The sequence below is a fragment of the Anomalospiza imberbis genome, chromosome 18, assembly GCF_031753505.1.
Source record: "Anomalospiza imberbis isolate Cuckoo-Finch-1a 21T00152 chromosome 18, ASM3175350v1, whole genome shotgun sequence".
In the NCBI taxonomy this organism is placed as follows: Eukaryota; Metazoa; Chordata; class Aves; order Passeriformes; family Viduidae; genus Anomalospiza; species Anomalospiza imberbis.
The window spans coordinates 1591134-1616019 of NC_089698.1; the positions used below are offsets into that span (position 1 = coordinate 1591134).

General features: G+C 43.7%; 1 protein-coding gene across 1 annotated transcript in view; it reads right to left on the reverse strand.

Moving 5' to 3' along the window:
- LOC137484493 (transmembrane protein 132B-like) overlaps positions 1 to 24886 on the reverse strand; it is a 229991-nt gene that overhangs the window by 56034 nt on the left and 149071 nt on the right. The window contains exon 4 of the mRNA XM_068208343.1: positions 16831 to 17017. Within this exon, the coding sequence (XP_068064444.1) occupies positions 16831 to 17017 (187 nt within the window). The remainder of the gene's footprint in view (positions 1 to 16830; positions 17018 to 24886) is intronic.

Below are 24886 nucleotides of genomic sequence, written 5' to 3' on the forward strand. Positions count from 1 at the left end.
AGCTGCTCTTACACATAAGGTAAAATTGTCCGCTTTGTTTTGCAATGTGAACACTCAAGGGCTGTTTCGTGTCTTCGTGGCTTTAACGCACGCCTGGAGCGTTGCCAGGGCTCTGGATAACTTGCATACATTCCCTTTTTTTCCACCTTATTAGCAGCTTCACCAATGTCAACTCGTTTGCTCAGCAATGTGCTCAAAACCAGAGTCAAGTGGCTTTCTGTCATCTTTACACGGGATCTACGCTCTCAGGCTGCTCCCTGCAGCAAGATCCTCACAGAGTGCATGAATGAGTTTGATTATTTTTGCATGTGGTTTTACAATAGCACAAGTGTTCCTTAAATGGAAGGCAATGTCCTGGTCCATGGAGCTTTCTCCCCTTGTTTCCAAGGCAACTCAACACACAGACACATGCAAACACACGTGCGTGCTATTAATATTCCTTCTGGATGGGGAAATAATCTTCATTTATCAATGAAACACTCAACAGCTTCTGTAGGAGTGAAAGACTCAGACAAACTTCTCACAGAGGAATTCAAAGCAGGGAAACATTCAAGAAGCTCTTCCCTTTGGTAGTATGCTTAGACCACATGTTTTGGAAAGCTTTTGCATCAAGATCTCCTCCAGCCACATAAGCACAGAGCCCTGAGTCCACCTTGCCGTGTCCTTGTGCTGCAATCAAGCTTTCGGTCAAGCTCTTCCAAAGAGAGGGAAATAACCTGGGAGCTTGGTTGGCACATTCATGTCCCTGGATTCCCTCCCATGATTAAGAAGCTGACAAAAACGGTGGCCCTTGGTGCCTCAGGAGAGGTTCTGCAGCCTGGCCAGGGCCCAGCTGCAGGAGCTGCTCCTGACACTGCACCGGGGCTGAACCTGCTCCACGCTTCCAAATGAAACTCATTTCAGAACTAGTGAGGTCTGGGCACATAAATGATTTGTCATGCTCAGCACTCCGTGCTAAATCACATTTATACCCTCTAATTCTCGATTGTAATCCTCTTTGGGATTGGCTTAATTGTTCTGCTTTTAAGAGCTGGGGGTCAGGTACAGGCACTGAGCGCTGAGTGAAAACTGCACAGTCTGTGCCTGGCTGATTCTGCTGCTTATGTGAGAAGGGAGATGTCACAAAGAAGGGAGGCAGCTGGAAATGGCAAGAGATGCTTTCAAAGAAAGCACTTTGAACCGTTGTTGGCTCATTGTTGTTTCGTCTATCTGATTTCCCCCCTGGCATATGAAAGGCCTGATGATTTCTGTCACTCCCTGGGAGGCTGGACTTGTCATTCCCACACTGCTTTGTAGGGTTTCAGAGCACGTCAGACTTTGAACCACAGTTGGCTCTTGCCTACATCAATACCCCATTAATGACAACAGAATCTGGTCTGTCCTTAGGGGTCAAGTGCCATGTCCAAAATAAAACCCACGGGCACAGTACACCTCGGGGAATTTGCAGTAATACCAAATCCCATGGCAATGCAAGCTCAGGGCAAGGCAAGCTCAGGCAAAGGGTCTTACTCAGATCTCCTTATACCAGGTATGGATTTGAAGGGACATAAATGTGATTTACCTCCAAGCTTAACAGCCAGCAATTGTGCTGAAATGGGACGCTGCTTATACTGAATTCAGTTCAGCTTGGGGTTGATTTAGAAACAGCTGGCTGTGATTTATGGTGTAGGGAATGCAGTAGAATTCCATTAACATCAGCAGAACACCTTTGCATTTCACTGGGGAACCTGGACCTCTTTTCCATATGTAAATACAGGATGTTCCTCCTCCTTTGCATAAGTATTTGAAGCTGAGCTTTATGCAGCTCTAGTCTGGAAAAAGATTTGGGTTTCATGTCACCTCTTGTTTGTAAATAAATTTTTAAAAGAGGAAAATCTTCAGTGGATGCTATGAGAAATCCCTAACTTCCATGGGAACTCCACCATCCTGTACTAAGAAAACAGTTTATGAACCCAGTTCCTTAATTCATGTACTCCCTAACTTTTCAACATTGCTCCTATTAACTTGCACACCGTGTAGCCTTAATGATTTGAGGTTACATTTATACTACATGCTTCTATTTATAAATGGTTTATAAGGGAGACTAATCAATATTTAATAGACATTTTAGTGTGCAGCAGACACGAGCAGCATGTGCTAGAGAAGGTCAAAGGCACATCAATAGCAGGGTTAGAAACACCTGTGAGCTCTGGCTTGCAAATAACCCCCTGGGCCAACAGGATTCTGTAACAACATTAACAGCAATTATCCAATTAGTAGCAGTTTCATTAATAACCGAGTCTTTGTAAATTATTTTAAATGTAATTTAAAATAATGCAATTACACAAGGAAGCAATTCCTGTGTGTGAGGTGACCTATTCCATGACCAGCATTAGGGAGAAATCCGTGGGTTTAGGGTTTAAATGCCACCCTTCTCCCATAAGCCTGAACTAATACTGTAACATTCCAATGCAAACGACATTACAGTGTTATTTTGGGATTTGGGCATTTTATCATACATCCTTAGGGTTAAACTCTGCTTTAAGACACATAAATTCAAATCTCACAGGAGCCTAGAGCTGCTTGCTGTGCATATCTGTGCGTGTAGGAGGCCACAACTTAGCCTTTTTATTTACAGAACCATTAATTAAATTACTGCAATTAAATATCAAATCAAATTGCATTAAGATAACATTAAGCACACAGGAAGCCAGAATCAGAGCTAGTATTAGGGTTAATGGGAGCTGTACGTGGATAGTTTTTAATGCCCTGTCTATAAGCCAGATCCCAAAGGATGCAGCTGACACACACAAAACCAACACTTTATGCAAATATTCTTTCACAATGTCCTAGTTTTTGCACCATTTCCAATGGTTTGTGTGGGTTTCCTGCTATTTTCCTCTTCAGACAAGTCACCTGAAGCCAGATGGAAGAGCTTTATAAATGACAGCTTCTGATCAACTCAGAGCAGCTGAGAACCACAAAATTCCCAACTCCCAATTAGTCCACAGGGCACAAGCTGCAATAACGAATCCACCTGAAATTATGATTCTTCTGCTTTCTTTTCAATCTCTTTTCTAATTAACTGTAACAGTAATAGAGATTTCTGGGGGAAAAAAAGAAATAGAAGTCAAGTGAATCTAAATCCCTGTTTTCTGCACTGTTAAACCACAGAAGGGAGCAGCAGCTCCACCCAGCAAATCCCAGCAGGGGCAGATCCCTCCCTGCAGAGGTCCTGCATTGCCTGGGAAATGCAGGGAATCCCCCAAAATGTTGCTTTTTTGCCACAGCAATGGAGTGGGAGGACTCAGGTCTGCTCCATGCACCCCGGGAGCACAGTGCAGCAAACCGACCTGGAGTGCAGCCCCAGCCCTCCTCAAGGATCCCAACCTGCTGCTGGAAAATCATCACTGAAATGGAAAATGTTCCTGCAGCAGGCCCCTTGTAGAGTCTGGCTGTGTTCTGAACTTAATGGTTTTCTTGAGAGTTTTACAGCAGAATTAAAATAATAATAATAAAAATGTGATGTTTGCTTATGCACTGATCAAACTAGCACAGAACTCTGTGTGCCTGTATTTTCAACTGAAGAAAAAAAAACATTGAGAAGATTCAATATTTATGTAATATTTTATGGCAGTTCAATAGAAAACTCCAATATAATTTCCCAATTAAAATCACCTGCTAGTTGACTTACATCCATTACTATTATCTCAAGCCACTGTATACTGAACCTATTCACACAATAGTGTAATGTGAACATGCATAGGTTAAGAATTAGTAATTACTGTCTAGACAATTCACTGTTAGCTATAGTTGAGTGAATATAATGAATAATTTATTTGATTAATTTTGCATTCCTTTTCCTCTTTGTCAATTGATCATGGCCATGGAAAACTTGAAAATGTACTCATTTATCAGAGTTATTTTCTGTGAATAATTCTTAGCCTGAACATTTATTCACAAAACAAACTATTCTTACTTGTGGACTGAAATTCACATTATGGGATAGAAACTGTGGAGACCACTGGGATTGTTGTTCCCTTTTGCTTAAGCAGATCATCATGGAAATAGCAGCAATGCTGAAGTGCTTCTACAAAAAGAGAACCCAAACAGTTTGATGCTCATTTTGTTTAAGTTACATAAAAAAGAGAACTTATGCAACTGATAAGCAATAGCTAATACTTGATTTTAAACTACAGATGAAGTGGGAAGTCCCTCATCTTTACTTTAAAAGCCCACAAGGAAAGAGGGAAAATAAGAAATATCTGAGCTGGGGGAGCTCTGGGAAGGACTGGCAGGTCCAGATGGTGCTACAGGTAAATATTGCTGATTCCTATGGGCAGAGTTGGATTTGAGCTGGCAATCCAGAGGCAAGAGAGCCAACAACCATTCCAGCTCCCTGGTCTGACATGGAATTTCATAGTGCGTTTTTCCCTTTGAAATTTGCTCTTCATTAGGTGAGCTTCAGAATGGAGGCTGGAACAATGAGGGGCTTTGACTCTGCACAGATCAAATGCCTGCTGACATCCACACACTCAGGAATAAATGACACACTAATGAGACACAGAGATCAAATGCTCTGTTTGCCACTTAAATCCCCAGCAATGTGAGGCACATCAAGGCTGTTAACCCATTCCTGGCACTCCAGGATGCTGCAGGGTCCAAAGGGCCCCACATTTTCTTTCTATCACACTTAATTCTCATGGCTCCTCCTCTTTTGCAGGGCCAAGCCAACACGATAGGAATGATCTTGCTCCTGACCACAAGGAAACAAGAGGAGGAAGAAGGGTACGTGAAGGAATGGGGATGAATGAAGTTTGATTTTGGAGTTATAATTTCTACCTTTTTCCTTCCACTATTTAGAATAGCCTTACAGGGACACAGAACAAGAAGCAACGGCAAACACTGGCTGTGATCAGTGTGTCAGGGCAAGGAATTGGGGAGGGCAGGAACTGGGGAGGGCAGGAACTGGGGAGGGCAGGAATTGAGGAGGGCAGGAACTGGGGAGGGCAGGAATTGAGCAGAGCAGGAATTGGGGACAGTAGGAATTGAGGAGAGCAGGAATTGGGGAAGGCAGGAATTGAGGAGAGCAGGAATTGGGGAGAGCAGGAATTGGGGAGGGCAGGAATTGGGGAGGGCAGGAATTGGGGAGAGCAGGAATTGGGGAGAGGAGGAATTGGGGAGAGCAGGAATTAAGGGGGGCAGGAATTGAGCAGAGCAGGAATTGGGGACAGCAGGAATTGAGGACAGCAGGAACTGGGGAAGGCAGGAATTGAGGAGAGCAGGAATTGGGGAGAGCAGGAATTGGGGAGAGCAGGAATTGAGGAGGGCAGGAATTGAGCAGAGCAGGAATTGAGCAGAGCAGGAATTGGGGAGAGTAGGAATTGAGGACAGCAGGAATTGGGGATGGCAGGTTTGGGTTCTCTCCCAAGCACAGCAGCCTCACCAACACTGCTCTCCTGGCACGGAGGTTTTGGGCAGTGACATTCCCAGCTGTGGAAAGCAGCTGGAATGATCAGAGTTGTTGCCATTCCAGTGCATTTACCAGCCCAGAAGCCCAAGGTCCCAGAGATGATGCAAAACTCTGTTAGCTCCTCCCTGTCCTTGCTCCCACATTCGTGTGATGCCAACATTTCACCCCTTGACACTCTCTGGATCTGTTCCTTCCCCTCCAGCCACAGCAGTGACTGCATTTATTCCCTCTGAGCACCTGGAATTTGCAGTGCCTGCTCTCCCTGCCCTCCCCAGTGCTGCTGCCTCTCTCCCACCCCCACCAGTGAGTGCTCTCTTCGGCCTCTGATGGATTTTGAAAGAGCTCACCCAAAAGTGCCAACCAGCACAAAATGCACCTCCCAGCCCCACAGGAGGCAGAGCTGGGAACTGCTAATGCCCAAACTTCAGAACTGAGCAATGCAGAATATTCCAAAGCTGTCCCAAAGCTCTGGGTTGCAGTATCCTCATCATATTAATAAAGCTGCAGCTTAGCATTTTCAGTAAAGCTGAGGCACCTTTGCAAGAAATTTCTTCACACACAACAGCTGCCTATAGGCTGCATTACAACTTCCAAAGCTCTTGGATTGCTCTCTGCTCCTTCTTTATGCTGCTATTTAAATTTAATTTAAAAAATAGAAATTACATGAAAAATAATTCCTGAGCCTAGCTGTACTGGGACCATGTAAATCAGAAATAACTACACTGAGGTCAGTGACAGCTTTGAACAGGAGTTGTGCAAAACATAAATGACTGTTTACAAAGGAAAGCTTTCACTGCACCCTGTACATAAGAAATATTGTATTATGTACACACACAATACAAAGCTAATTTATGCAGAAAGGACTCATCTTGCTGTACACCTAATAAAAGCAGGCTGACTGCTAAATATTCCTAATAATGCTTCCTCTCCAGCTAGCAGAACAGCTCAAAAACAAACATCATTTTGTTCATGTGTGTCCAGTATATCCATGTGCTGATTTAATTAACAGTAATTTCAGTATCTCGGAGATTTCTTCTCTGTTTTACAAATGATGCCCTTTTGCTGAGGGCTTTGGTTCGAATTACTGGCCAATCAGCTGTGCATCAAGTCTACAATGCTAATTGGCAATAAAACCAGAGTGAGCACGCTGGAAAAACTTACAGATGAGCCAAATTATGGGGGAATTGTTAAGGAACACGGATGGTTTTTTAGGCAGACAAAGTAAAAGCTTTGCAGCTCCCTCCAGCACAGTGGAGGGTCCTGGTAATGCTCTGCACTGCTCAGAGCCCCTGAGGCAGGCTCAGCTCACCCCCCTGGCCATCACCCCGTCAGGAGGGTCCCATCACCCCATCAGGAGGGTCCCATCACTCCGTCAGGAGGGTCCCATCACCCCGTCAGGAGGGTCCCATCACTCCATCAGGAGGGTCCCATCACCCCGTCAGGAGGGTCCCATCACCCCGTCAGGAGGGTCCCTGTGCCCTCACTCCTGCCCTGCAGGAGCTCCCACCGCTCCTGGTGCTCTGTCCAGGAACCTCTCCCTCATCTTGAACTCCCATCAGAAAATCTGTCATGAAAGGCAGCAAGCCTAACGGAGCAGAGGTGTCCCCTGCCCAGCAGAAGCCACCTCTCAGCATTTCCCCTGCACATTTATTATTGGAAACACTTACTTCTAACAGGAATTTAGTGCCTGGGCACCCCTGGAAAAGATTTTCTAAGAATAGTAACTGTCCACATGGATCAGAGAGACCTGAGATCATTCTGGCTGCAGGAGTGGCTGATGTCCTCCTACCCTTGATATACGGGCAGCACGTCACCTCTTCCAAAGCCAGCTTTATTTAGAAACCCCTGCCCAAAGCCGCTCCAGATACTCATCAATCAGTTCCAGACCACAGCTTCCTTCCAAACCAGGCCCGTGTGGTGCAGAACTGAGGCACCACCAGCTTGATCTTCGGGAGGAGCTCTCTCCAGAGCACTCCCTGCACTTGGAGGAAGGAGGCAGGGCAGTACACCAGTGTCTGTGCCAAGGGGATTGACCCCAGGGGCAGCTGCAGCACTGGGTGGAAGCAGGGGGACAGGAGAATGTGGTGGGGGGAGCAGGAGCAGAAATCCCCTTTGTCTGCCTCCAGTGTTGCTTGCCCAGGTGATCATAAATCAACTCCAAAACTGCATTTCACAGCAAGGCCAGACTTAGGACACCCCAGCCACACCTAGGACATGGTTTGTGGGACCGGCACGGGGTTCCCATGGCACAGACAATCCTGCCCCATTCCTGTGCTGGGGAATGCTCTAAGGACAAACATGGGACAGAAAAAGCCAGCCTGCAATGCTGCAATGCTTCATTCCACAGGGCAATCACTTGCATTCATCCAAACTGCAAACAACTGACAATATGTGGGCAAATCTCTGTAATTTGGGGAGATTCAGAGTGACTTCCAAGAGGTGGATTAGTGGGAAATGCTGCCTGGAGGATTGGATCCTAAAGGATCTGGAGCATTTGGCACCAGCCTTCTCTGCTGAGAATGTTCATGAATTAATGTTCAGGAATGTTCTCTGAATTAATGTTCATTAAAATTTTGGACTCTGATTGTAACGAGTATCAGCAAGTGTATCAAATTTCATGAAAGCAAATTATTGGTTCACAGTGGAATAACATGGTGCTTCACTCAAGCATGAGGATGAAAACCTCATATAATCTCCAGCTATTGTCATTCAATGTTTATCATCCAACACAGCAGAATACAATTCTTATCTTTGATGGATGTGGCACACAATAGCTGTTTTCTTGAGTGCATCATAAATATTAATAGTATTCACAGAGCTTCTTAAAATTTGTCATGTCACATTGCTTTCATGGAAACACTCAAAATGCCATTATTTTTGTCCCACCAATAGCAAATTTTCCTTTAGTTTTTTTCTTTTTCACTCTCAAAATTAAATGGTAGAGGATGTTTAACAGAGCTGAGGGAAAAAAGGGATAATGGTTCACATTGAGCCATTCCAAAACCTACTTCAGATGCCCAGAATGAGACTGAAAGAGGAAAAAATGTGATATCCTTTGGAAAACACAGTCCAGTTAAAAATCAAACACTTGATGAAATTGAAGAGATTTGTCTGGAATTTCATTTTTGGAGGAACACTGAGGAAGTATGCTGACATCACCAAAATGTTCCTAGTCTGCCATATTCAGAATGGGACGTTTTCACTTCAGAAAAAAAGCGCTTTTTTCTACCAAAATAGAATATTTGTACATTATTGTGTCTATCCTGGGCTACATCCAGAGCAGTGTGGGCAGCAGGTCAAGGGAGATAATTCTGCCTCTCTGCTCTTGTGAGATCCCACATGGAGAGCTGCATCCAGCTCTGGGACCAACGGCACAAGGACCTGGAGTGTGACATTCCCATTCTCTGGACAGAGGGACACGATTCTGTCTCTCAGGAGAAGCACAGAGAGAAGCAGAGAAAACAATCTTTCCCTCTGCCCCTTTGTTCTCCCCATGTGGAATGTGGTGTGGAGATTGTTCACCTGCAGTGGTGGCTGGGCTGGATCCTGGTGAAGGTTGTTTGGGGTCAGTGACCAGTGGGACCCAGCTGTGGCTCGGGCTCTCAGCAGAGTCATGGGTTTGAGTTAGTTAGAGAGGTGAGTAAGCAGTCAGTGTGTACAATAGTACAGCATCTCTTTAAATAGTATATTAATGTGATATAGTATAGTTTAATAATCTATCCTTCAGCCTTCTGATCTGGAGCAGACACCATCATTTCTGCCCTGCATCCGGGGCTCGCTGTGTTTTTTACTATACCTGGAGCTGCTGGAGAGCCCAGAGGAGGCACCAGAGCTGCTCCAGGGCTGGAGCCAGGCTGGTAGAGCTGGGGGTGTTCACCTGGAGAGGAGAAGGATCCAGGGAGAGCTCAGAGCCCCTGCCAGGGCCTAAAGGGGCTCCAGGAGAGCTGCAGAGGGACTGGGGACAGGGCAGGGAGGGACAGGACACAGGGAATGGCTCCCACTGCCAGAGGGCAGGGATGGATGGGATATTGGGAATTAGGAGTTGTTGCCTGGCAGGGTGGACAGGCCCTGGCACAGGTGCCCAGAGCAGCTGGGGCTGCCCCTGGATCCCTGGATGTGCCCAAGGCCAGGCTGGACAGGGCTGGGAGCACCTGGGACAGTGGGAGGTGTCCCTGCCAGGGCAGGGGTGGCCCTGGATGATCTTTAGGGTCCCCTCCAACTCAGTCTGTTCTCTGATTCTATGATTTAATCAAGCCGAATCAAGGACCTCAGTTCTACACAGAAATAGGTTTTTCTGCTGTTAAACAGCTGTGATCACTAAAATGGCTTTTCAGGGTGTCTGATGGCAATGCAAGCCCGTGAGGACATTGCTCACATCTGCTCCCCACACATTTCTCTCCCAGCATGTTTCAGAGTCAAAGCCTTCCCCTGATCAAACTTAATAAACCTTCATTGCTTTGTGTTTTGGCTGATGTGTTCCAAGAAATCTTTTAAATTTTCATCTTTCTCCATAAAATTCACCCTGTGGTTTTAGGAGCAGCCTGACAAAACAAAACCATTTAATCCTCTATGACAATTAATTTGGAGATGGTAATAATTGCACAAGATCTTATCTCTGCTACAGAGACATAAAACACTCACTATGGGCATGGGAAATAAAGTAATACAAGAGAAGAATCTCTTTTTTCCTATTCTGTACTCTCTCCACAGTAGTTAATTTGCTCTGAGTATAAAATAAAACCTTCCAATGTGGGATTTTAGGAAAGCTCAAGGCTTCAATCCTGCTTCCATTAATCAGTGTTAAAATTCACACTGAAATCTGTCATCTGGGGGCCACAGATTCCAGTTTTATTTAAAAACAATGTTGATAATCCCTAATATTTCTGGGATGAAGAGCCACTCTAGAGTGAATTTACATTTAATTTAATTTTTTTTTAATGAAACGGTGAATGTTGGGAAGGACAGAATCCCTTTCTGGGCAGGTTCCTTTGCATGCATAGTACAACAGAAAGGCACTGTTAAAAAGGAACTGCAAAGCCAAAGGCCAAAGTGATTTCAAGTGAAAAATATGCATTAAGTGAAATGGATAAACACATAGGGGACATTTTTGCACATAAATGCATTTAACCAACTTCTGAAAGATATGTAAATCATCTGGGTTTGCTAGAAATGACTGATCCTATCCTGGCTTTTTTATACTTCAGAATTAAGTGGGTTTGATTTTTATACCCAACCCCAGAGCAAGCAAAGGAAAAGCTGGTAAAGACTGACATTTTCTGGTTTAGTTTAAGGTGCAGGTAAGCTGCTTTCTAAGTCTGGGTCACCTTCCACCTTGGACTGAGTGTGCTTCTTTAACTGGTGTCTGAATGCAAATTCCATTAGCAAACCATGATTTCTGTAGGAAAAATAAATTATTTAAAGTTTTTTTCCTCAAACAAATCAGCCAAGTGTTGCACTCAGCAATCCCATTTCAGCCTGAGTTACAGGAATGGGCACCTTTAAGGACAATCTTTCTGGGTGTTCTTGTCTGGCAGCCACCAGAAATGCAATGATCCGAGCTCCCATTTAAAGGAAACCTCACCAGAGCAAGCACAGCCATCTGTGCAAGTGGCTCACAACCTCAGGAAACCATTGCTCCACCAGTAGCTCCCATTCTGGGGGAGGAATCAAACTTCCTGAAGACATAGTTCAAACCATTGCTCCACCAGTAGCTCCCATTCTGGGGGAGGAATCAAACTTCCTGAAGACATAGTTCAAATACTTGTAGGAAATAGAGAAACGTTTGAGGCTGAGGGGCACCGAGTCCTGGGGAAATATTGATTGTTGCATTTGAAAAACGCTGTGGAGCAATGACAGTCTGGGACTTACAATTCCATTCCTACACGAGAGAGGATTTGCAGCATGGACATCTGAAAGAGCAGGGCTGCCAGCCACAGACCAAGCCATCATTTTCCCAGATAAGAAGACAGTGCCAGGTATTTTCTATTATTAAATCTATTGTTCCTCAAGCCTTCAGCCCCAGCTGGAGCCTTCTTGTATAAACCAGTTAAGATACATCTCTTCAATGTCTTATTCTTTACTTTAACTAAGTTCCTGGTTGCCTAGAAACTCTCTAAAAGACCTGGATTTTAATTTTTTCTCCTTTTTTTTTTTTTTTTATATTTTTGCCAACTGTTAGTTAGATAACAGATTAATCAAATCACAGGTGTTTGTGACAGAAACCTGGATGACAGACTCAAAGCTGGGGCAGTGTTTGTTTCCTGCATCCCAGGAGTGTCAGACTCCACTGACGACCTTGCTACCAGCAACTTTCCACAATTATGGAAATTGCAGATGATGTCTGCTTGGATCAAGAGCAATAACTGAGAGTTATAGAAGTATATCTTCACTGGACAGAACAGATTTATCTGTGCTATCAGTTTCTGTAATTAGCAGGACATGCACTTCCACTTTGCAGGATTATTATATCACATTTTTATATTAAGATAAATCAAGCTGTCTAGTTTAGATCCAACTTTAGAATGTTCTGCTGGACCTTCTGGATGCCTCAAACACACCTTCTGCCGCATCAGACACCAACCACATTCACAACTCCATCCTATGGCAATGCCATAAACATTTCAAAATAATCACCTGCTGTGTGTAGAGTCAGCACTGGTGACAGCAGAAGACAGAATAGCAGATTTTCCCCCTGATATTCAGCAGCACAACAAACAGAGGCACCAAGAAGAGCTCTGGCTGTGCTTTCCTCACCTTGCTCTCTTCTTCTGCTGTGTTTCATGGGAATGGATCACCTTTACTTTGGGGGATGCAAGTTCCACGTGTTAATCTGGGCACCAGATGTGGGAAGAATCAGTGAGCAGAGATGTTTTCACAGGATTCACAGAATCACTGGGTTGGAAGAAACCTTCAAAATCGAGCCCAACCCAGCCCCAACACCTCAACTAAACCCTGGCACCCAGTGCCACATCCAGTCTTTGTTAAACACACCCAGGGATGGTGACTCCACCACCTCCCCGGGGCAGCCATTCCACCACTTTATCATTCTTTCCATGAAAAACATTTTCCTGATATCCAACCTGAATTTCCCTTGCTGCAGCTTGAGACTGTGTCCTCTGGTTCTGTCAGTTCCTGGAGACAGAGCCCAGCCCCACCTGAGCACAGCCACCTTTCAGGAGCTGTAGAGTGCTGAGGTCACCCCTGAGTCTCCTTCTCTCCAGGCTGAGCACCCCCAGCTCCCTCAGTGGTTCCTCACAGGGTTTGTGTTCCCAGCCCCTCTCCAGCCTGGTTGCCCTCGTTGCCCAGGTTTATCACCAGCAAGAGGAGAGAAGCTGCCAGGAGCAGAGGGGCTGATGTTTGCACCGGCAGTGGATCCTGGAGTGTTAAACTGAGCAGGTCCTCAGGGGAACTCAGGGCCACGTTTGTGCCCCACAGGAGGATGGTACGGCCAGAAACCTGCCTGGATCCCAAACTTCCCTCCTCAGCAGCTTTCAGAGCCATTTCTACAGCTAAAATCTCCCAACTACTTTTCATCTCAAGAGGTTATGAGAAAAAATTGAGATAAAACTAAATATTCCTTCCACTCCCCTCCAAAGAAACCTCCAGCAGTCAAATATTCCAGCTTCCATGTAATCCTCCCATCCCTGCTTTTTTAGCTGAATTAAAGCCTAAACAAAACAAGAGTTTAGGTGACAAAACAGCATTAAGGTTCTTCAAAGCCACTCATGCCTGCTGTCACTTGTTCTTGAAGGTATAAATTCTACCTCTTTTCTAACCAAAATAATTTTTAGAGATAATAAGCAAGAGCTTTGTAAGATTAAGTGTTTTTAAAAGTACCTTTAAGAATATAAAAAGGGACTTAGAAGTCATTCAGAAACAGGCAAAACTAAATAAGAGTGACTTCATTTCCATTTAATTTTCTATTCTCATCGAGCTTAGTTTATTCAGGTCTGATTAATTAATGTCTACAAAGAGTTCCAAAAATATAAAACACTACATAAATACTAAGTAATAATAGAGTACTTAAGGAAAAGCTCATTTGTTAATTTGCATGGAGTTTTAGGAATTAGCATTTATTTATTTATTTATTTATTTCCCCTGTGCAAAAAAAACCTTTTTCCTTTACTCCACTGTTTAAAATGACAAGGCCCATCCAATCCCTTTTAGCTTTTTTAGTAGAAAATGCCCTGGCAGCTGCAGGACAATGGAGCTTCATGTATTTCATGTGTTCCAGCTCACAGAAAATTGCTGAGACTGGATGTTTCAATTACTGGGAGCTCAAGGAGCTGGAGAAAACCTGCAGAAATCAGGTTCTCCTTCAATATGAAATTCTGGTTTAGTTTCTCTCATTACTGCAAAAGTTTTATTTATTTACATATGCAGAATTCACTGAATATGGCCATAAATAAAACTGAGATTTATTAGAGGAGGATCATTCAAATTGAAATGGATGATTTGGGAATTAAAGCTAATTTTTGTTTTGCATGATTTCCCAGCTAATTTCTCCATTATTTCTTTCCTACTAGAAAGAAATTTTCATTCTTCATGCCACTGTACTGCACTTTTTCGTGCCAGTGCTGGTGCCATTCCCCTGAAACACCAGGAGGGTTTGGGAACCCCATCAAAACATTCCCTCCTGCAAGTCAGGCACTCAGCACTGTGCTCAGACCTGAAACTCTCAGAGGCACTCTGTGTTTTCATCTATAAATACTCAATGCTCCCAGTGAAAGGCTGGATGCACAGCAAAGGAACAGCGAGTAATTTCTGCCCCGTGCAGTGACAGAGGCATGGAAACTCTGCCTTGGGAACCCTCCTGGGGGCTTTTTGAGGGGCCAAGGTCCAGGAACCCCGAAGTCTCCTCCACAGATACCAGGTGCTCTCAGAGTGAGGCAACAAACCAGGCAAATCTCGAGGGGAATGAGCATTAAAACACATTTAATTCAGCCAGGAACGCTGGTCCCCAGGAATGTGCTTCTCTGAACATCAAAGGATGATGTGCACAGTGATTATTTTTTGCTCCTGACCAGGCAATGCGGTGCCAGAACCTGCACCAGTTAGTGACTGTTAAATGAAGCAGCACTGAAAGTGCCAAATACAAGGGACAGAAATGTGAATCCAAGCTGTTGTCCCTGCCACTGCTGTCATCAATTCACCAACTGGCCTCGGGCCAAGCCAGTCAGGGATGTGCACGTGCTACCACAAAGGGACAGCCCACGTGAGACCCCATTTAAGGATTAAGGTCATAAATCCACCAAAATGAAACCTTTTTCCTTTACCCCACAGTTTACAATGACAAGGTATCAGAGATTAGATCAGCCCTGAATTCAGGTTCAGCCTCACATTTTGTCCAGGAGCATTCAGAGAGAGCTGAAGTGGCCAACAGCTGCCATAGCTGCAAAGAGACGAAGAAAAACCCTGCAAGACCTTGGAAGAGACAGCAGCAGAGCTCTGAACCAACATTCACAGCAGGCTTTTGCACTGGATTTGCTTTTCCTTTCTATCCATGGTGCTCTGCACCTCCCAACCTCTGTGCTCTGCACCTGAAACCACAATGCCACGTGCAAGATCTTCCTGCACCACATTCTGTCATTTTTATATCTGATTCACCATTACTGCTTGATAATATTCCATCCACACAAGTAGAGTTTTGTTTCATCTCCTACATGCTTAAAAAAAAAAAAAAGAATAGAAGAACATTCTCTGTTGACTTTTCTGCACATAATTTCTTCCCTATCACTGGGCTGCCAAGTGTAGCCTTTGGCAGTGGGAAGTGGAAATTAAAATTATTTGGGGCCTGGTTTCCACTACAAGCATCTTTCCTTACTTCTGGTCATGCCAGTGGTCACGCAGAGGAAAACACCAATATTTGATGGTTACATGGTGTAATAGCAAGAAAATCAGCACAGACCATCTCAGAAAGGAAGGGCAATTGTTCATGAGAAAGCAAGTAAAAAAGGGTGGCTGTTTCTGAGGAAAGTGCTGTAACATCCAGACTCTGGCTGTTTCTCTGCTTTTACACCCAAATTTCCCCACTGAAATCCTTGTTTGTGTGTACAGCTCTGCTACTAAAACGTCCATCAGGCCCAAACACAGGTCAAAGGCTCCTTCTGGAAAAGGTGCCTCTGATTTTACCAGGAGATATTTGCATTATTAAAATAAATCATCAGCTTCAAGCTTTCTGCACATGTACACCTTCAACTGCGGGACACCTCCATCTTCAGGAAGTATTTTATCCTTTCTGTGCAACTCAAACCAGACCTTTTATTAAATTGCTACTTTGCATCTCGCTGGACTCTTCTGGGGAAAAGCAGAGCAGCAAACAGTCCAGTTGTTTGGTTTAGCAATGAAGCTTCCCACACAGGCAATGCTAATTTATTTCAATGAAAATGTCCCCACTAATGGCACCAGTTACCCTCAGAGCACAGGCATGGCACTCCCATTCACAGAGAAAAGACAATGGCTCCAGAGGAGCTATCGCCATGTACCAGGCCAATAACCCACCAACGGGAAAGGATTTTCACAAAAGCCCCAAATGGTTTCCAAGGAGCCATTACGGCACATCAGGTAAATAAAATATTATTGAAATGTATTTTTTGCATTTAAATCACTTGCAGCAGGTGCATAGGAAGCAGTTTATAATAAAAAGGCTCCCATTCCTGGAATACTAACGAGGATCAACGGAAACATTCAGCAAAAGGGAGCAGGAGCAAGTTCTTGCAATGGCAAAGGGAACAATTCAGGAGAAGGGAGAAGGGGCAGGTTCTTAGCATGGCAAAAGGAACGAGTCCCACAAAAATATTCAGAAAAGGGAGCAGGAACAGGTCCTTACCATGGCAAGAGGAACAATTCCCACAAAAACATTCAAGAGAAGGGAGCAGCAGCAGGTTCTTACCATGTCAAGGGGAACAATTCCCACAAAAACATCCAGGAGAAAGGACCAGCAGCAGGTTTGTACCATGGCAAAGGGAACAATTCCCACAAAAACATTCAAGAGAAGGGAGCAGGAGCAAGTTCTTGCCATGGCAAGAGGAGCAATTCCCACAAAAACATCCAGGAGAAAGGACCAGCAGCAGGTTTGTACTATAGCAAAGGGAACAATTCCCATAAAAACATTCAGCAAAAGGGAGCAGGAGCAAGTTCTTGCAATGGCAAAGGGAACAATTCAGGAGAAGGGAGCAGGGGCAGGTTCCTACCATGGCAAGAGGAACAATGCCCACAGCAACATTCAGAAAAGGGAGCAGGGGCTGGTCTTTACCATGGCAAGAGGAACAATTCCCACAAAAACATTCAGAGAAGGGAGCAGGGGCAGGTTCCTACCATGGCAAGAGGAACAATTCCCACAGCAACATTCAGGAAAGGGAGCAGGGGCAGGTCCTTACCATGGCAAGAGGAACGATCCCCACGAACATGGTGCGGCTGACGAAGATCTCAGACACCACAAGCTCGCTGACGGAGTCGTCCCGTGGGTATTCCACCTGCCAGGTGATTTGCTGGGCCCCTGCCAGGCTGCTGGCGTTGTCGATCTCAAAATCCATCTGCAGGATCTCGTAGGAGGTCATGTTTGCTCTGGAAAACAAGGCAGAATTCCCCACAGCGTCACTGGGATGTTGATAGCAAAATGGATTTTCATTTCTCTTTCCTACTCATCAGAAGGTTTGCCATCAAATTCAACGTGCAGACTTGAGACACTGACAGAAACCTAAATAAAACTGCACATGAGCAACTGCAGAACTTTCTAAGAAAGGTGAAACTTCATATTTTAGCTTTCTTGCAGTGGAGGTAATTTTCCCATTAAACTCAGGCATTCATTCTCCATAACCACAATGAACTTACAGAATAAGCCACAAACCCTTGGAAAAGCATTGCACAGAAGTTGCTAAATTATTTAATATACCATTATTATACTTTTGATGCTGCAAAACAGCAGAATACTTGGCCATTCCTCATGTTCTACTAGAAATGAGCTCTTGTGGAGGGGAAAAAAGTCCTTCAAACCCAAACTGGTCTTTATCTCAGTGAAAAAATGGATTTGCAGAAATTATACATGACAATAAATGAGGGGTAGATTATCCCTATTTTCAATTCATGACAACATTCTCCTCGTCAGTGGTGCAGACTTGTAATTATATGGCAACCGTATATTTCTCATCTGGAAATAAAAGTTTAAAAGTAAAGAAATGGATGTAAATGCACAGCATTCAGAAATGAATTTAAGATTTACTTCTGCTTCCCTTCTCAGCAACAACTCTTATCACTTTCTTCAGGTCCAAAGCTATGTAAATATAAATAATTAATCCTCCGGTTAGAAAAACAGATCTTGTTTTTGTGTTACACAGAAGCAAACAGACACCAAGATTTAACCAGCAGCACTCAGCACATCCACAGCAGGGATCTGTTTAGAAAACAGACTTTGCTCATCCACACTTCCCCACAAACTGAGTTGTTTTCCAAATCACACAAAGTTTACACACAAATATTTACAGAGAATACAAGTTCCTGGCCCAGAGTCCCAGACAGACCCTGCCGTGTGGAGGCCTGATGGAGGTCACAAGCATGGAGAGGGGATGGAAAGGCTCTGACTGCAGAGCCAGCTGCTTCTTCTGATGGAAAATCACCTGATTTTATCAATACTGCTCAGGTTTTGGGGGAAAATCTGAATTTGCTGCATGTCAGGCCAATGGTACATTCATTGTCTGTGTGCCCTTCCCCAAAGCAGCCATTCCAGGAGCCGTGCTCGCAGAAGTTTTAGCTGCTGCTGCAGACAACAGAGACTTAAAACATCCTTTTCCTCTTCCCAAATGCACAGAGGCAGAATCTGGGTTTGCCATATGTTTCTGAAGGAGAATCGTAAAGGGGGGAAAAAATCTGAGCAGGAATTATTGATTTTCGTGTTTTCTTTCTGACAACAAGCAACCTAAACATATGCTTCAGTGCCTGGAGGATAAATATTTTCCATGCTGACAGAAGATAATATCCACCTCCAGGCAAAACTAGAAGCTATTAAGGCATCTTTTGTGTGGCCAACCAGACAACCAGCAAAAACCTTTTAAGATAAATTTTATTACATAATAATAGGGATGTAATTAAACCATTTCTGTTAAAAACATAAACTGAACTTCATTGTTTTTTTGTGTGTCACCTCCAGCAGTTTGTTTTATCTAAACTGCATAAAATTAATATGCTCACAACACAGAGCTAAAATTCAGATATGAGCTTTACACTAACTATGGGTTTAGATATTGGGCCTGTCAACGTGTGTTTAGGTCTGCAATTTCACTTCAGCCTGTTCAGGCCAATAGTTGCCACTCACAAAACCACCCAGGAGTGGTTCCAAATTGAGAACAAAACCACCAGTGGAGGATCTGGTACAGAGACACCAATTAAATACCAGGTCAGGTTAGTCTGCAGTGACAGATCCATTCCATGGGTCCCACTGCCTGGCACTTCTTTGAGTTCAGCCCACCACACCTTCAATTATTCCTTTCCTGGTTTTCCTTTTACACATCCAGAAAGAAACCAAAACAGGGGTTTGTATCCTATACATAAACCCTCCTCAGGTGCAGCTACATTAGCAGGTGAATTCAAACAAAGCTGCATGAACAGGTGAATTCAAATAAATCTACATTAACAGGTGAATTCAAACAAAGCTGCATTAACAGGTGAATCCAAATAAATCTACATTAACAGGTGAATTCAAACAAAGCTGCATGAACAGGTGAATTCAATAAATCTACATTAACAGGTGAATCCAAACAAATCTACATTAACAGGTGAATCCAAACAAAGCTGCATGAACAGGTGAATTCAAACAAAACTAAATTAACAGGTGAATTCAAACAAAGCTGCATGAACAGGTGAATCCAAATAAATCTACATTAACAGGTGAATTCAAACAAAACTAAATTAACAGGTGAACTCAAACAAAGCTGCATTAACAGCTGAATTGAAACAAAGCTGTCCTCCCAGGTCTCAGTCCTGGTTCCAAAGAGAATCCTTAGCACCACTTGGAAAAACAACTCCAAATGCTTGTCAGAGGTTTTCTGCTTTGTCTCAGTAGCCAATTAAGTAGCATGACAGACACATGAATATTGATTCAAGAAGGCTCCACTTCTCTCTTGGGCTTCTGCTGCAGGAGATGGCCTTGAACCATCTTTCACCTGCAGAACCTCCCCGGAGTGCACAGCTTTGGCAAAGCAGGATTCAGCTTTCTGCACTCGTATTCCCCAGCAGGTGGATGAATTTTCTCTAAAATTATGGTCTTCTTTTGTCCTCTTTAGAGACTGAGCCTTGGAGCAATGCCAGCTGCTGTGGTATCTGGGACACCGAGTACCCCACCAATGAATTCACCCTCTTTCTTCTAAGCTTCTTCCCAGCTTACAACTCTAACAAACTCATGATAAAACCTGAAAAGTGAATTTCTTTCATGTTCAGACTAGTGCTCACCTACTGGCTGCCGCATCTCTTATCCTACAGAGGTTTCCTGGTAGAAAGACTGGTATTACATTCATATTTCTTGCAATTTATTAACCATCCTCTGTAATACCGTGTGGGAGACCACTGCCTTTTTCTACTGAAATTGATGGAGGTTGCTAAAGTAAAACCAGAGATAAATTAAACCATAATCAAGACCTCAAATGTCAGCATTTACTTATGTCAGCTCCATTAGCTGATAAATTCCCATCCCAACACCTGCATTTAAATGCCTCTCCTGGCTGTGCAGCATATCACTGACAGGTTTTTAAAGGCAGTGTTCCCCCCTGCCAGGGCAAACCTTCAGCTTTGGGTCTCATTTGTAGCTGGGGGGCAGAACCTTGCTCTTGGTGGCCACTGTCCATCTGCAGCTGCCTGGTGAAGACAAAATGCCACCAGTGGGGAAATCCAAAAGCAGAGAAGACAAGGACTGTAACTCATGCTGTTATCAGCCATTAAATCCTGTTAAACCAAACTTTATCCTATCAAGATTTTTCAGCCTTTCCTGGAGACTTATTTCATTTTTCTCTTAAATAAGTTTGCACTTTTGGGGAGAGCCTGATAGAATCCAAGGACTATAAATCACTTATCCCTTGCAAATATTTTCTCTCTTTTAAGTTAAATATTTCTATTGTCCAGTGAAGTTTTCTCCCGCTTGAGGATTTTGCCAAACTCTAGTTTGGAGAAGCAATAAAAAATAAAGTCAAAATTACTTTTATAAAAAAAGATTATTTCCTGCAAGCACAAGGAAAAGACCTTATAATTTTAGGCAGCTGGCATGCTTGCTAATAAGTCCATTTCTATGGAAATGAGTTCATAACTATTAATTTTGCCTGCTCCTGATCTATTCTTGATGAGCCTTTCAAATTTAGAAAAGCGCTTCATGATTCTCTCAATTTGGTAATTACTAACTCCCTTTGATGAATCCAGCCCAGTGTTTCAGACATGAGACATTCATTACACATTTTTCTCTCTGGTGAGAGGAGAAAAAAAAAATCCCCATGGGTCTTTTTGGATTTATTTCCTCTCACAAACTCCTGTAAGTAGGTCCTCTTCTTCAAATGGTGATTTATAATCCTATTTGCGTACCTTCACACTCCTGCCTCTGCCAGGGGCTGGAAGAATGCCCAAATCCTTGAGATTTCTGCAGAGTCTCCTGTTGTCTGCCCTCATACCTGTCTAATGCATTTACAGCAGGTCCCAAACAGCCCAGCCAAGCTTTGTCACACCCAGCAGCTGGGAGCTGTGGTTGTCATCCCAGGCTGGAGTGGAGTGTGAGCACAGAATGGCAGATCCATTCCAAAGAAAGCCAACTTTATCTCCAACCAGCTCCAGAATAAAGGAATTATCAGGACAGGAAAGTGCTGCTAAGTCCCAAAGCTTTTACACATCCACGTAAAGGAGCTGCAGTTTATTTTTACAAAATAACAGATCTCTGTGAGGGTTCAGCTCAGCTCTGATGTGAGAGGTTTTAACCAGCACCACAAAATCACCTGGCACTGAAATAACGATGAATTGAATTTGTCTGAGCCCAACATAAATTATTGAATTAATGGAATGACAGTCGTCTGACTAACGTTATGGCAGCAGCAACAGCACAACTGGTTCGTATTTACCTTAAATAAACAAAATTATTCACTATTAAGAAAGATTGGCATGGCTAACCAAGCTGAAGGGTCTGCCCTGTGTGTTTGGGGAGAGAATGAGAGATGCAGGGTGGCATTTCTGGGCACTCTGCAGTGCCACACCAAGGCTCTGCTGGCTCCCACTCACACGTCAGCAACAACTGAGTTGATAAAAGTCAGAGCCTTCTATTACTGCACTTGGCTATTACAGGAAATCACGAGCTCCATTCACCCATAAAATAATGCTTTCAGTAAATGGCAATTTGTTTATGAGGCCCACAGCAGTGTAAACAATACCCTCAAAAATGGAGCAGACATAAGACATTGGAAAAATTGGAAAATAATACATGTGGGGTATCATGTTGCTTGAGAGTCTTTTCCAGGTTGATAATGGGCAATTCTTACTCTGACAAATTGTAACCAAATTCCATAAGAACTCAGTGACCTTACATTACCAAGGTACATTATTATTTTTAAAATACTTCAGTAAAAAAAAAGTCTCGCTCCTTTGATCTCAAGAGGATTAATTCTGTAAGTATGGTTTACTGAAGAGCAAACACTCACAAGAGGAGGCTTTTGGAAGTGCTCAAGACCCTCATTTCCTGCTGCAGTCAAACGAAGCAGCAGATGGCCAGGACCTCTCAGGGAAAAGATCCAGACTAAAGGTCCTGACCTTCTCCCCCTGAGGAAATTAAGATCTGAGCAGCCTGAGATGAAGGAAATGAAAGCAAATACCTACCAAGAGCAGCGTGCAGTTTCTGAATGATGAAGATTTGCATATTGACAGCCCTTCTGCCTTGCTGAGTGCTGCCTTCCTACCTGGGGCAACTCCACCTGGGTGTGTCCCCCCAGCCACAACAGCTCTCTGAGGAGATGTGACATTCCCATTCTCTGGACAGAGGGACACGATTCTGTCCAGGAGGAGAAGCACAGAGAGAAGCAGAGAAAACAATCTTTCCCTCTGCCCCTTTGTTCTGCCCATGTGGAATGTGGTGTGGAGATTGTTCACCTGCAGTGGTGGCTGGGCTGGATCCTGGTGAAGGTTGTTTGGGGTCAGTGACCAGTGGGACCCAGCTGTGGCTCAGGCTCTCAGCAGAGTCACGGGTTTGAGTGAGTTAGAGAGGTGAGTAAGCAGTCAGTGTGCACAATAGTACAGCATCTCTTTAAATAGTATATTAATGTGATATAGTGTAGTTTAATAATCTATCCTTCAGCCTCCTGATCTGGAGCAGACACCATCATTTCTGCCCTGCATCCGGGATTTGCCACATTTTTACTATATTTACTATTTTTACTATATTTACTATTTTTACTTACACCTGCTATCACACTCCAGCTTTTACTTGATAAAGGATATCAGAGCCTAAACCCTTTTCTCCCAGCATGAATAATTCTGATGAGGCTGTAAGGACACAAAGCTGCTGTCTAACAGAGAACTTGCTTTGTTGTCAATATTTTCCCAAATGTTTTTTGGTGCCTGATCTTGGTTTTCTTTCACTGCCATAAAAATTCATGCTCTTCACAGATGTACAGGCAAAGAAAATGGCTACAGAGGACAAACCCAAGCTTCTAAATCCATTAAGAATGTATGGATTGACATAGCATGCTTTAATAATCCGTAAAAGCCATAAAAACAACAAGAAAATATTTTTGTTCAAAACACGCCACCAAAACCAGGTATTATGATATTATTTTGCTTAGCCAACACTTTCTCACAACTGAAAACAATAAATCTAGATAATGAGCAAACCTTTTAAGCTCTTCAGCTTCTCCACTGCCAATTCACAACTGTGCTGCTCACTAACAATGTGCAATAACTCCCACTTTATTTGATTTTATCAACATCATCATGACAACCCTGGAGACAACTGAGACAATTGCTTCAATTATTTTTATTTGCTTGCACCCTTGTGACAGTGCACAGAAATGCTTCTGGTAAAAGAGTCCTTAGATACTCTTTAAGTCAACCTTTAACAAAACAACTTTTAGGGCTGAACTCGGGATGGGGTAATTGGTGAGCTCCACTGGTAACGTTGCTGGGCACTGGGAGCCCATTTGTACCTTTGTCATTACTCTCCCCTTTTGGAACAGCATGTAATCTTTTGGGGCTTAAAAAAGCATTTTGATTGCACTGGAATATTTTTCTGATTACTATTTAGAACTTGTTTATTGCTGTGTTGTGTATTTCTTAAAATAAAGATTCTCTGTCAGGAGGAAGCGTCTTGTTGGGAAACATAACAAATACATCCAGTGAGAAACTGGGGCCAGGCTTTAGCTGATGTTGGAGGCAAATATAGAGGGAGCTATTGTTGTTTTAAAAATAAGAATGATTTTATGATGAAAGACTTATGCTGAAACCTATCCAGTCAATAAATATCAACAGCCCAAATGGTGCTTATAATTTTTCTTGAACTATTGAGAAATCCTTACATTTTTACATGCCATAATCACGTGGTCTATTTTCAACATTGCTGTGAAAGCAGCTGAAATATATCAAAAAGCAGAGATGAATTTTTAAATAACCAGTGACTGAAAATTAAAGGTAATAAATTCAGTGACATAAGAAGCTCTTTGCAGTGCAGGAACTCACACACAAAGATCTCTGCAGACTCTCCAAAGGTCCTTAAAAGAACCAGAGTGCAGCTCAGGGAGCCTGGATGACCCAAGCCACGAGGAACTTCAGCCAAGCTGTCAACATATCACCTCAGGGAAAACACAGGGGAGGCACAGGGGCATCCAGAGGCTCCACGAGATAGGAAATATTCCCTGGGAATCCCTGGTGACACTGGGCTCTCCATATTGCCACCACACAGGCAAACACCTGAGTTTCCATTCCACTCTTAACCCAGCTCCTCCATGGTCCCCACACCAGGCAGCAGCTCAGCACAGCTTCATTCAGAGCCTTGCCTTTCCCCAGTCAGCCATGAAATGGGAGGCACTCACCAGTTTCATTCATCTGTGCCTCTTCCAGATGAATTGTGAGCCTCAGGAGCAGTGATTCTACATGGCAGCTCCTGAATGTGCAGTCAGTGAGGCTCTGGAGTTCTGTATTTACCAATACTCACAACTCCTCGCCTTCCCAGGCAGAGATAACACCTGGACCAGACGACCTGGAGACTCCCTAACAGCTCAGACCACACCTCCAGCAGGATTCCTTGCCATTTTAAACACTCTGCTGTTTTAATGGGATATCAGCATCAGGTGATCAGACCTTCCTGTATGCACCAATCCCATGAGAAAAGAAAAACCCTGCTAGAACCAGGAGGCAGATCCTTGCAATCCAGTTGCTGTTTTGATTTCAGAATAACAACTGAGGCTGACAGCTGAATCTCCTTGGGGA